This window comes from Aplidium turbinatum, chromosome 18 (genome assembly GCF_918807975.1).
Source record: "Aplidium turbinatum chromosome 18, kaAplTurb1.1, whole genome shotgun sequence".
In the NCBI taxonomy this organism is placed as follows: Eukaryota; Metazoa; Chordata; class Ascidiacea; order Aplousobranchia; family Polyclinidae; genus Aplidium; species Aplidium turbinatum.
In genome coordinates, this window is record NC_137489.1 from 1,910,074 (window position 1) to 1,924,392 (window position 14,319).

At 39.1% G+C, this 14,319-nt stretch overlaps 1 protein-coding gene across 1 annotated transcript; it reads left to right on the forward strand.

Moving 5' to 3' along the window:
- The first annotated feature begins 637 nt into the window (after positions 1–637).
- LOC145787561 (synaptotagmin-2-like) lies at positions 638–12,433 on the forward strand. The gene is made up of 8 exons (XM_082599328.1): positions 638–1,014; positions 3,803–3,894; positions 4,455–4,593; positions 5,266–5,414; positions 7,665–7,802; positions 9,003–9,132; positions 10,457–10,628; positions 10,836–12,433. Exons 1-8 carry the CDS (start codon positions 693–695, stop codon positions 11,059–11,061), a joined length of 1,368 nt encoding a protein of 455 aa, XP_082455454.1. The 5' UTR covers positions 638–692; the 3' UTR covers positions 11,062–12,433.
- Positions 12,434–14,319: the final 1,886 nt, after the last annotated feature.

The following is a 14,319-nucleotide window of genomic DNA, read 5'->3' on the forward strand; positions in this document are numbered from 1 at the left end:
TATCTTGCCTGTTGTTTTTTTCTGTGTTATTCGAATTCAAAGTTTTTGTAAATACTATTTTTCGACAAAAATGTGAAAAGCAAACACGTACGGTTCGCATCGCCCATGAGCATGCAGTTGTGTCTTTGGAAGGGCACTTAGTCATGCCTGAAGGAAGGAAGGACACAAAGATTGGCTTCCTTGCCTTAACGTCCACTTAATCTAAATCTTCAACTACCGGGCGTATGCCTGGATAGGACAAAAAACGTGCTGCTGGTGGGCGTTGGAAGGTAGAGCAGTTTGACTTCTACAGACCAATGAAATGCTAATAAGTTGTCACATCAGGCCCGTAGCTAGCCGGGGGGCAGGAAGGGCCTCGCCCCTCCTGAAAAAAATGTCGTCCCTTCTGGCAAAATCCCAACATTCTCGAGCAACAGCTACAACTATAGTGATTCAATTTTTTCGCCCCCCTAAAAAAAGTTAGCCCCCCTTGCTCTGTGGTCTGGCTACGGCTCTGTGTCACATCCACTTGTTAAGTTGTCACACAACAAATTGTCTAACAGATTGAATCTTCAAAGCAGACGATAGCAACCTCACTTGTTTTTATATTTTCAGCTTTAAGGATGTTTCAACACTTTGCAGCTACTGAGCTGCTTCGGTGACGTAATGTCTGTGATGGTGCAATGGGTTGGTGACGTCACTGTAGCGTCAACATGGTCTTAGCAGGTGGAGCTATTGCAGGAATTACAATCGTAAGCCTCGCAGCCGCGGCGTTGATTATTTGGGGGGTTTATGTTGTCATAAAGAAGCGGCGAGAAAACGCGGAATACTTGGAGAGGTGCAGCAGACTCTGGAAGAAATACGACAGCCGGGACCGAAAGTCAGAGCTGGTGACAAAGTTTCCATACGCTGACGCTACATTCGTTCGCGCGTCGGTACCGGGACAACAATTCACAGCAGAGGAGCTAAGATTTGGAAAGTCTCAGGATTTTTATCTTCCAGGAAAAAGAGCAACCGATTCCGAAACAGCAGATGGTAAGATGGTGTAGTAACTTTGTAACGTTCATGGTTGCATGGTAACATTTGTAGTTACTGTATATGGGAACGTTAATGGTTTAAACTAATCCTTGGCACTAACAGAGGTACCACTGGTTACTTTTAAACTTGTAAATGGAATAACCTACTGTTATCGACTCTGGACGTTTGAACGGGCCCGGTATTGGATAACAAGGCGTATTTCTCAAAGTCCTATAGTGATGTAATAAGTTTGCATTCATTTTCCTTTCGAAAATTTTTTTTACAAGAGTCTTGTTTTAAATGGACAGCTCTCTCGTTAACACTGAATCAATTCAAGCCACAACTATGAAGTTAACTTTTAGGTCTATTACTACGTTTAATATGCTGGGGTTATTAGACCCTCAATAGTTTCGCATTACCATTGCACAGACGTCCAAAGAGAGCACCAACAGCACACAAGAACGTGGTTCAAACAAATCGACTTTCTATGTCTCAATCTTGTCAGGAACTAGACTTTTGTTTAACATTTTGTTTGATGGGATTCGGGCAAGATGGGATTGGTGAAATCTTCAGAGCTGTGTTGTTTTTTCCAAACTAAGAGCACCATTGCACCAATGTACACCACTAAATTTATATGAAAAAATATACTAAATAATTGTGTTAAAGAGGTATAGAGAAAGTTTGAAATTTTGGTGTTCGTGTCTGTGTAGAAAACAAACCCAAAAGAGAGCCGCAGTTGCAGTAGTTTTTCAATTGCTCATGTGCTGTGTGAAGCATTGAATACACACAGTTACGCTTCTTTGGTGTTGAGTGCAATGATTGCTTGACTGCTTTAGGTACTTATCCGGTCCAAATCTTTTCAACACTTCAAAGTAAATGCATTGCAACTGATGAAATACAAACCTGCACGATCTGGCCGGTTATTGAATAATAAACGTGCATTTCTGAGTCACAATATCGTAGCGTATCTCTTGACGTAATTATGGGTATGTTGAGTTGCACAAAAAGTTAAAATGAATGGCTCACATTTTAGTTTTACAAGCCATCATACGCACCAAGCATAAATTTTATGATGGTGACAATTACAATACTTTTGGAGACTTATGTTTAGATATAAGATGAAAATATCTACTTTATGTTTTCGGTCCGAAATATTTTCAATGATAATAATGCTTGTTTTTATACAGCGCTGTTATGTATCCATTGCAGAATGCGTTTCTCGTCAGCGCTTTGCTAAGCAAATATGTCAATGCAGCCGTATGGAGTTAATAATCATAGTTTCGGGAGAGAGTTTGCTTTCTTGTACCAAAAACAGGCAAGACACAACAATACCACAGGGTTGAGCATTACAACAATATATTTTACATATTTACAAATAGTTTACAAACTGGTTTGTTTTTGAATTTTGATGCCCTATGCCCATCGAAATGGAAATCTGGTCTGATCCTGTGCCTATTAGCTCGGGCTAAAATGATTTGCTGTAATGATGCTCTTTTTAATATTGAAACAGAGAAATTAAAACAAATGTTCTATAATAATGGTTATCCAAAATTATACTTTGAGAGAATATTGAATCGCTTTATCTCCACGAATTCCGACCAACAAAAAACGGCTGAAAATGAGTTAAATAACAAGCTCTGTTTGTCCATTCCGTTTGTGGGAAAAGATTCTAAAACGTTTGCTCGTAAAATCGGACAGTTTATGAAAAGTAAATTTGATGTAGACGTTTCTCCTGTTTATAAAACATTCAAAATTAGTTCGTATTTTCAACTAAAGTCCCAGACGCCTTCGTCTCTCTGCTCAAATGTCGTACACAGTTTTACATGTCTGTGTGATTCGGCATTGACATACATCGGTATGTCCACCAGACATTTGACCACGAGAGTCAAAAATTCTCTGCTGACCCATTTAAAATTTTACGCAAAGGCAAATCCCAATTTGACACAAAAATTCAGGAAGCGCTATTAATCAAACGCTACAACCCAAATTTAAACAAACAATTATTTGCTTTTAATCGTTGCGTATTTCTTGATGCTTATAGTCAGTTAGCTAGTTACCTTCAAGAAGTTGAAATTTATTGCATTTTATAAATATTTTCAGATTCCTGATGAGGGCTTAAGTTAATAATCAGTTAATTAGCATCCTGTTTTTACGTTCATTCGAGTAAGAACAACGTAAACAAGGCTCTGAAACATGTTTGCAGTTGTAGCCGGCTTGAATGCTTCCCAAGTACAGTAGATGCAGGCTACAGCTATAGTCTTCGAGTTTTCATAGGTCGATGCTCAGACTTTTTGGTAAACTTTTGTCAGCAATATTTCTCGTCTGCGTGGGGAACTTTGCTTTGTTTGTGAAAGAAAGTTGCGAATACGAGTGAAGATAAATAAGTTTCACGTGCAAACGCAAGTGGAGAAAAACGTTTGAAATGTAGAGAAATGTTGGCTTGTGGAAGCCGGCGACCAAACATGGCCTGCCTGAGCGGTAGTTTCAGGCTCTATTTGACCCGACAGGGTATGGAACTCATGCCTAACGATTCAGAGGCGAACACACTAAGCCACCAAGCTGTGCTAATATTTACATATAAAAAGGAACTGTTAAGGTAATAAGATTCTACATGACTTATACAGAAAAGTCTTTGAAAATGTAATACATCTATAAGTTTGCAATGTTAATGTTTATTCGTCCAGGAAAGCTACTTAAACGTTACTTATTGAATAAATGCTTAGAACTTTAGCTACTGAAAACTAAATTTGCTTAGATACTTAGGCCACTAAACATTTAGAATATTAATTTGTCACAATGCTTTCAGATGAAGAACGCCGCCCCATCTTCTCAATGCACAAGCCCATCAACCCAGATGCTATCAACCCCCAACTATACGGCAGCGGACAGCAAGCAGCGGTAGGTTAAACCTCCACTTCTGCCAATGAAAGAAAGCGGATGGTTTTGGAAAAAGGAAAGATCAAGATTTAAAACTCCGATAATTGTTTGTTTTGTTTATGTTGTAGTCTTAAATTAACATCACAAAAGACATAAATAAAGTTAAAATTTGGTTAATACAATACAGTAACAATAATCATAATTTTTCAATGTGTCCTAATTGCGACAACATAGCCTACTGTATTGACAATAGTTGAATCCCAGATGCAACACAACAAACAGATGGAAGCAGCGAAGGAACATTTTTTTCATCGAAGCAGTTGCTGGCAGTTATGTGTTGAGTGTTGTCATGTAGCGGCGTCAGAACGTTGTCCTCTTCAGCTTCGAGCAGGCGATTTCGATCTCGGCAAACTTGAAGGCCGAATACTTTTCTCTCTCTCTCTCACGCTCTCTCTCTCACGCTCTCTCGTAAATTGCAATCGTAAGGTTGCAGTACTATAACAAACAGTTGTTTAACCCATCTCTCTAGAAGCGTAGCGTAAAGCATAACAAGCAAGGTTTTAACTTTTACTTCGTTTCAGGCGGAAGCACTCTTACAATCTTCATCCCAATCTATTAGGCCTTCCCAGGTTTTCTTTTCACTCGACTTCGACGACTCTGCAAATTTGTTCAAAGTATTTGTAGATCAAGCGAAGTTTCTGAAACCAATTAGCCACATGAGTGAGAAAATTTTTTACAAATTACTGCTATATAGTAGGCTATAGTATAATAGCATAGCATATGACTAGGGAACTACGTGTTCCGAAACCTCGTGACAAACCGCTACTACCACAACAGCAAACTTCCAGCATCAGGCTAAAACAGGTCGTTAATATCTACATTGTGAAGTAAGCAACGATCATGCTGCTAAAAGCTAAACTCAATCTATTACTGCATAGTATTTTATTTAAACATATTCAAATCATCATCGTTAATTTCTTTCATTTTGTCGAGGATCGAAGGCAAAGAAGATGAAGGAAACTTGATCAGAATAGCATAAGCAGAGCCATGTGAACACCATCTTGCCCTCTCCCTGAAAATCTACCAGTGGGCCCCTATGTTTAGTGATCACTTTTAAAAATAAGACAAGAACGGGTAGAAAAATAGCCTAAAGTAAAAATGTCTAGAATGTAAAATGCCTACTTAGTTGGTTTGCTTCGTTGGCCAAAATAAAAACCTAAGTTTTGTTACCTCACTGGGTTTGTTGCTTTTGAACGAAGTTATTTTTAGAAGAAATATATTTTATATCTTGTACGTCAAATAACATGAAGCATTTTGCTAAAGACCCTTTCTATATAAATAAGAATTAAGCACGGCGAGCTGACCAAAGTTTATTTGAAAACTGATGTACAGATATGTGCAATCCTTACTGCACTGTAGCAGTGATTCCTGGTTATCCGGAGCGTAAAAGCCAAGTTCACCGGAAAACCGTCGATCCAATGTTTCAAGAAGAATTTTCTTTTTCTTTTGCAAAAAATGAGCTCAAACAGAAATCGTTGCAGGTAATTTATTGATTGTGAAAAACTTTTATCTTCGAAATGAAAAAGCTTCTTTGGAAGCTTAATTCTGGCTGCTTTGCATGGCCTACTTCCCAGACAGTAAAATTCGTCAATTTTACATTACGTATTACAATCAATTTTACATAACGTCTGGAGACGTTAAAGCAATGTAAAAAATACGGATTTTGTTGCCTCGGTTGTAGTGGTTAGTTTGGTTGGTTTGGTAGGCTTTGAATCTTTATCATCGGACTGACAAAGCCTTGATAGGTTATTTCTGGTAGTCTCGCATACTTGTAAAGGCTCTTGACGCAGGGCCGTTTACGGAGATTGGCAGAGTGAAGATTTCCGATTGTTGAAGTCTTGTTACCGGGGAATTACTCCATTCACTAGGTGCCGCTGAATGGTAAACAGTCCCTGAAATACGTTGCTAAAGCGCACACCCAAAGAACCGAACCAACACCGCTTGATCTTGAGCCGAGGGCGTAACCACCTAGCTACCACCAACTAACATTTTTGACAACACCACTTAGATGCTTCAAAAGTGCCCGCATGCTACCCATCATATAATTCCAGAAAAGTTAACAACCTTGAGAAGAAATTTGACAAATTTGGAGCCGGAGTCGCAGTCGAATCCCCAATAAAGGAGATGTTTGAGTTGTATGACTTTTGTCTGTCTTCACAGCCTTTGTTTTTACCACATACAATAAAGCTTTAAGATATAAGACCCCATTCTTCATTTGAAACACTCACGAAAAGCGATGAACGATGAAGCCTACTATGACATCACAAAACCAATCAAAGACATTGTGCTCGTGCAATCACCTTGGTAGAATCCTTGTCGGCTTAAAAATCAATTGTTGAGCAAGACTTAAGTTTTGGACTGGCAACTATTTATTTGTGATCCTAGTTGCAAGAGTTTTGTTTATACGTTTGATGAATAATTTAGATCAGGAATGCTGTTCTTACATCACAAAGTATACATTGTTGCACAATAACCGTCGCCATGATCGATAGCACATCTGGGATATTTCCACGTTTATCTTTTAAACTCATGGACATTAACGGTCCTCGATCCTTTGTTTTTTTCATACATATGTCAACCTAATCTGATCATACATACATGTTGTAACTCAAGGGCAGTCAAACCTTTCGAAGGATAACTTGGGCCCCGGTACCAATGAGAGACACGCACCCTTTATACAAAAAGTCTTTGAATAAAACAATAGAAGTTCAACAATGTGTCTTTGTGCCTTTCGGGGTTTCTATACAGATATCGGCTCCAAAATGGTCCCAATTGTTTTCCGAGATTATCCCTTGCACCTTTAAAATCTCTCTCTCTTTTAATCGTAATTGCAGTGCAAGCGATTGAACTTTATTATTATTTAAACTTTGTTGTATTGTTATTATGTTATTATTATTATATCAACATATTAATATTATATTTATGTATATTCATGAGGTATGTTGAGCCATGATTTGACTAGGACAGGCCATTGCTATCAATCATCCATTCAACATACAATAGAGATATTTGGTCTAATTATTCATCTGAGGCCGTCGATGCCTGGTTCAGGCAAGGTAATTGAAGAAGAAGAAGATTATTCTTATATTTTTGTAAGATTAAACTTTATTTTATTAACTTCAGACTTTATCGAAAGTCTGAAGAATAAAGATCGAACTTCTTTTCGCACAAAAAACAGAATTGTTGCCATTTTTAAAATTGTTTGTGTCCTGGGATAGAACTAAACTTCAGCCAATCATAAGCAACTTTGTGGTGAGATGTAAATAAGCTTCATTTTCTAGTTTCTATTAAGTTGCTGTGGCGTTTGTTTCAATGCAGGGATGACAGCTTTCTTTTGCATGGATACACCGTTAGCTCAGTGATTACGCGCCGGGCTCAAGATCAAGCGGCGCTGGTTCGGTTCTCGGGGTGTGCGTTTGAGCAACAACACTCAGCGCGAAAAAAATTTTTGCACGGGGCTCCCCGATCTAAAAGTGCCCCGGGCCTCCCATCAGCTAAATCCGGCCCTGACAACACTTCAACAATCGGAAAAAATTTACTCTGCCAATCTCAGCAACCGGCCCTGCGTCAAGAGCCTCTACAAGTATGCGAAACTATCAGGAATAACCCATCAAAGCTTTGTCAGTCCGAGGATGAAGATTCAAAACCAAACCAAATCAATCGTTGAAAGTGAGCTTGAATGGTCATACGTGATTCAACACTACACAGCTTTTCTCAACTTTTTGTTTCAGCTTAAATTTTACGACTTTGATCAATATTCACGTCACGAATGCATCGGGTTTGTTCTACAAAAGTTGGACGAGTTCACCTTCGATTCAAGAATTGACCTGTGGAGGAAAGTGACAAGTAGAAGCGCCTCTAGTGATGAGGTATGTCGCCTGGTGGAAATGTTGATGATTTCTTATCATTGTAAGAAATCGGTTAAATAATTGAAATATCAAGCCAGTTGTTTTGTCCACAATCGTCAGAGTTTGGGGGAAATGTGTGTTTCATTTTTTCTAGCCTTCAATCGCACTGCAGTATATAACTTTGTAAATTTTATTTTGTATGTTATTCGCTCTGAGGATGCTCATTGTCATGGTGCGCGAAACGTCAGTGAAGCAATAAACCAACTTGTTTATTGTTGCTTTTACTTTCACTTTCATCAGATGAACGTTGCAACTAGTGCTAGAAACGATAATTGTCCTGATGAACACCAGAACTTTTCAGTATTCAATAAAGAATATTTCGCATATCATTTACAAGATAATTCAGAATTTGTGTGTTTCCTCTAACAACGGTTGATCTAGGAATAACTGGCTGCTGGCCATGTGGTGAGAACGGCTACCCCACGCTCAGAAGGACGTCGGTTCGACACCGCTCCAGAGCAAGCTGCTATGTTTTGACAAGACGCTCATCGCATGCCGAATATAATTGAGAGAAGCTGATTCCATGACTGCATGTCCTTCGCTGCTTCGAGTTGTCTGTTGGGTTGCATAAATGTCATAAAAAGAAGATTTTTACAGTAGTTTAGCATATTTTATTGTCAATCTTTTAAGTCAATCTTTTAATTCGTAAATGTTTCAGCTTATTCAACTTTGCAAATCACCACAAAAACAGTTTTGTTTTTTTATTCCTACACTGGATTGCGCTCTTTCTCATGATTTGTGCCCCAAAATTTTTCCAAAAATAAAACATAATTTGCTTTTGAAGATTGATTTCATAACAAATACTTTCATTGTTTGGTTCATCCACAAGCCGCAACACACAATCGAGTTCGAAGTTTATTCTGTCATAATATTCGTAACGAACATTTACATAGCACCATTAAAAGCGTAATTTTTGTTGTTAGTGATGCAGTAATTTACATTATTCCTTTCTAACGACTCTGTAAAACAGGCAGTAGCTATCAGACTACATTGCCTTCATGTTGTGTATAATGAAGACTGAAATAATCACAAATTCATCTGAAATCTGCCGCAAACAAACCTGCACAACTTTTACAAGACACGTGTTAGAAAAAGAGATGTTTTATAAAAATAAGGCAATTCTTAAGGTTAACTTTCTGTATCTCTTTTTTTGGTATCTAGATTCCTAAGAAAGCTGGAGACCTCCTGTTAAGACTGGGCTACCTCCCCAGCGCAGAGAAGCTGACAGTGGTCCTACTGAAGGCGAGGTTCTTGAAGGACGTCGGTAGCGAGGGAGATAAAAGTCCACCAGGTGGGGTAGAACATCATGCACTGGGCCTTTGAAATGGTTCAACAAATAGACACTGATATCGTGTCCGATAGACTGATAGAGGATCCGATGGCGATACAATCTTGCATGGATAATAAATATTTGATATTTGTGTAATTATTTACACGATTCACGAACTCCCCAACTATAGCTACAGTCCCAATTTTCATTTAAAAATAACTTTTCAAGTTTTAGATCCCAAATCGGTCAAACCGCTTTGGAAATTTCGTTTGTCGACCATAAGGATTAGTAAATGATTAGAAGGTGTTGCGACCGTGCCAAATTTTTTCAACTCAATAACTTACTTCGGTCACAAGCACGTTTTAACATTAGCGCTTTGTCGCTTCTACCTTTTCTCGACCTTTGCTATGTTGACGTGTATTGTTTTGATATGATGGTCAGAAATAAAAACAACTGAACTGAACTGAATTGATTCAACAAAGACAAATTTTAGAAAGTATTTTCTTAGCAATTAATGAAACTGTATTAAATAGCTGCAGTGGTCTATGTACATTGAACAATAGCGTGGGTGGCCACATTCGATGAGAATTCTTATGAGAAATTATACTACGCATTCCAGTGGATGTCTAACTGTTTTGAATACATTCTCTTTATAATTCACTATTTTTCACAACAAACTTGCAGTTTATTTTTCCTTTCTTGAACAGTAGCAAAATTAATCTTAATACAAGTTGCCTGCTCACATTATTTACATTGGAATTATTCTGTTGGTTGCGTGCTATTGCGATTGAACGCAGAAATGTTCTAAACGTGGCTATGTAAGCGCACACGCTGATAACCATCGTTAGTGACGTTGACATTGGGGTCCAGGGGGTACTTTTGAACCCGCATTCGGAATAATTTTAGGGGCTTGAACCCTTCCAGGAGGGGCCGAAACTTAAAGAAATTATCGCATATTTCTCAGATAATGCGTTTTTCTTAGAAGTGTTTTGATTTAGGGCCAGAAGATCTTATTTGTACCGGGCCTAAAATTTCTACTCCACAGACCCGATGATGACTGAAACGACCATTTATTAGATTTTAATGAACTAAGAAACGAATCTGCAAAACACAAGCCATAAATATGAAACAAACTACGTCAGTCAGTCTCACACGATCAGAACGTAAAGCAACAGAAAGTCCTTTTAATTGAACACTGCAAGAAAAGCTCTTATGCAAACGGGCTTGCTGAAACTGAGTGAGCGGAGAGGAGCGAACAACAACAGTAACTATCGCTGCATGATCGTTTATAAAGTTTAGTGTTTTATTAACTAATTTACCTTCTTTTAACCCATTTCTTTCCCAGACCCTTACGTCAGAGTTGCAGTGCTTCACGAAGGGATGTTGTTGAAGAAGAAAAAGACTTCAACAAAGAAAAAGACGAGCAATCCGACGTACAATCAGGCAATCAACTTTGCTGTGCCTCTACATCTTCTTCCGCAGATTGAGATACAATTTCATGTCGTCAATGATTCTGGGTAAGAAAACTAGATCATTAACCCAGGGGCAGTAGCGTTGACTGGAGATTCTAGTTTGCATCTTTTACTTAAAAAGCAACATTCGGTGGCACAGAAACAACATGTCCTATGTCTCTAAACGTATAAAAACTTCATTTTCGTCTATTTCGATTCTTGGGTGAGGTTATTAAAATACCGCATTTGGAAACATAACCTTTGTGTTTTTAGGAACAAACTTCATCCCGGAGACAAGAAAGAGATTATCGGCTCTCTTGAGATAGGTCTTCATTCTACTGGAGACGAAATGCAGCACTGGAGAGACCTTATGAGCAACAAACCACAAGCTCGCTGGCACCACTTAGTGGCAAATCATAGCTCATCCGCTAGTGGGCCTGGTTCAGCCAGAGACGATTCTGGCGAGGATAGGCCATTTCCTTCGAAAGGCACTACATAAAGTTTTAAATTTTTCTTTATAAAAAATTTAAACAAATGTTTTTCTTTATATTTTTCATTTAAGTTTTGTTCTGACGATTCTTTTTGTATTTCATGGCTTTTGCTTTTGTCCACAAACCTTTTGCAACTACATGAGATGAGTATAGGCTACTACCTCTGTGTATTGTCTGGCGTGTTCTGTATGCGCTATATTAAGATTTTTGAAAGTTTTTTGCGCAAAATGCACCTGGATTGTCGCTTTTAATTAATTTCTTGCCTTTTACTGCCGCTCATGCTCAGCCTGGGAGCAGGAAAGCCAGATATCGTGTAATCAAGAGGAAAGGTTGTTTTAAAAAGTTGTTTACCTTTAAACTGAGGAAATAATAACAAAACATCGCTTTACAACTAACATGGGCAATGTTTTCATGTTAGTGTTTTATATTTTCTTCATTTTTCTAACACTTCTCGACAAACCTTCTGATACGTTAATTTCACCTGAAGTTTATGATGCATACAAAGCAGACCAGCAGCTTTTATTTTCAACTTGAAAACAGAACTTTTCAATACGTAGCATTTGGACATAGCTCACTTTGCTTTTGAGGTAAAGTGAAAAAGTTGGCAATCCCTGTTCTAGCGGTTGGGAATCTTGTTTGCTATGACAAACACATTGGTTCAATTTTCGTTATCGACAATTGTTTTCACGTTCACATAGTTGAGTGGGTAACTTGTTTTTGGAGAAAGTAAATAGATGTGTGAAATGTAATTGGCAACACTGCCTTGATGTTCTTGGCCAAGTTAGTTCTTCCACATCCAGAGTGTTTCTCCAATGATTGAACCAATTATGAAGCATGTCAACTCAACTGCCAGTTTGAAGGCAGTTGTTTCCCAGGCAGCAAAACCCATCATTTTTACATTGATTCAACGTCTGCAGACCTTAAATTAATGTAAAAATGACGAATTTTGCTCTCTGAGTTGTAGCATTGTATGGCAATCTTAGATCAACACGTATTTTGAACACTTTCTTTAATGCCTAAGACGATCATTTGAAATTTTCGCTTTGACAAAAGTCTTCTTGACAGGCCATTTAACACACCACGTGGCACATCGGCAAGAGAAGTGATTTCTGTATGATGAGACAATGGCAAGATCGTTGTCACAAGAAACCTCATTTCTTGATCAGTTATTGTCTCTTCGAATCGTTTCTTTAACACTTTTCAGGAAAAAATTATATTAAGTTTTACTCCGCCCTGTCAATTTGTGCAATATCACGACCTGAATGTTCCATGTTCTGCTTACGTCATGTTGTGTTGTCATAGGACCATGATCATGACGTCAGTCAATAGAATATCCTCTCAGTAATAAATCAATGTGGCCGTTGCTATCGATTAAATTGTCTAGAGTCGCTTTTCGTGCATGTGTTGACGTCAGCCGACAGGATCAATTTGTTGTTGTTAGCTTCCATTTGTTGTCAGCTTCGCTTATTAGTGTCTTGCACATGAACCGGTGACTCATGTGACATCTTCCAATTTGGGACCAGTGCAGCATCTCAGCTTTGCGGCCTGTGAGGTCCGAATCTTAGATCGGTTTGACAACAGAGCACAGATAGATGATATGTTGTTTGAGATCACTATAAGCGCGGCTGGTGGATGATGCTGGTCTCATTGGAACATGTTCCCAGACAGCTAATCAACCGCATTTCAACGTCTGCAAACGTTGCATCAATGTGAAAAACGGTTGATTAGCCCATTGGTCTGGGTTGCGCTTGAAGCCGGTAGCGCTGTGAGGGCGAAGGTTTAATCATTCATGTGGATAGGTTTGTTTCGATATCTGGTGTAACTCAAAGTTAATATCACTTCACTTGCCTGAGCCCTGGAACGACGTTCGAAAGGGCGCCGGTTCGACACCGCTCAAGAGCATGTGGCTGTGTCTTTGGCAGGACACTTAAAGGCATGCCTGAAAGTGGATACGAAGATTGGCTTCCTTGCCTTCTTGTCCACTTAATCTAAATCTTCAACCACCAGGTGAAAGCCTGGATACGACAAACAAAACAATGGATGTCACCTTGCTACTCCACAAATTTATGAGGTTATACAAAAATTGTTGAATCGATCGGCACTGACAAAAAATAACTTAAGAAAATAGCTGATGCTGTGGGATCACAAAAGGATTGTTCCAGCGCTGCTTCATTTCATTCAACATAGCTCAATTGGTTAGCGCGTCACTTCTGGAACGAAGAAGCTTCAAGATCAAGCGGCGCTGGTTCGACTCTCGGGGTGTGCGCTTGAGCAACGCACGTTAAGGACTGCTCTCCATTCAGCGGCATCTAATGGATGGAATAGTTCCCTGGCAACAAGACTTCAACAATCGGAAACTTCACTCTGTCAATCTCGGTGACCGGGCCTGCGTCAGTGATTCAAAGCCTCTACAAGTATGCGAAACTGCCAGGATTAAGCTCTGCAAGAAGCTTTCCTAGTCCGAGGATAAAGATCCAATCAATCAATCAAACATGTTTGGCAGTCCACGTCATAATGGTTGATGCAACGTCATGTCCCACAGTGTGACGTCAGAGGCATGACCCTTTAAGCAGGAGACATCTTGGTTGAACTCATATCTCCACTTGCAAGATTGCTTTTTTACTAATTTAACGTCTGCAAACGTTGTATTAATGTAAAACCAACCATTTTTTGTAGATGAGCTGGTGCTTATCTTGTACTGTTTCGAGTCTTGTGCGTGAGAGGGATTGCGTCAGTAGTATGCGTAGGCTACGTCTTTCCCCATCATTGACTGGAGAGTGCCCTTTTGTGTTTTGGCAAGGCACTTTATAGCACACTTGAAAGTGGAAGCTGAGTTGGATTCCTTTCATTGGATTTAAGTTTTTATAAGTCAGTCTGTAATCACTACAAATCTAATACCAGGTGACATATTCTTTCACCAACTTAAAATATTGATGATCTTCATTGAGTAGGCTACTTGGTGCTTAAAACGTTTCGTAAATTTTGACATCACGTTAGGTTTTGGTTTGGTTTTGAATCTTTATCCTCGGACTGACAAAGCCTTGATAGGGTATTCCTGGTAGTTTCGCATACTTGTAGAGGCTCTTGACGCATGGCCGGTTACCGAGATGAAGAGCATGAAGTTTCCGATTGTTGAAGTGTTGTTGCCGGGAATTATTCCATCCATTAGGTGCCACTGAATGGAGAGCAAACCTGAAATGCGTTGCTCAAGCGCACACCCCGAGGGTCAAACCAGCACCGCTTGATCTTGAAGCTTCTTCGTAAAA

Coding starts and splice junctions, on each gene's coding strand:
- LOC145787561 (XM_082599328.1), top strand. CDS start 693: ATGGTCTTAGCAGGTGGAGCTATTGCAGGAATTACAATCGTAAGCCTC. Junction 1,015..3,802: donor CGATTCCGAAACAGCAGATG/GTAAGATGGTGT, acceptor CAATGCTTTCAG/ATGAAGAACGCCGCCCCATC. Junction 5,415..7,664: donor TCAAACAGAAATCGTTGCAG/GTAATTTATTGA, acceptor TTTTTGTTTCAG/CTTAAATTTTACGACTTTGA.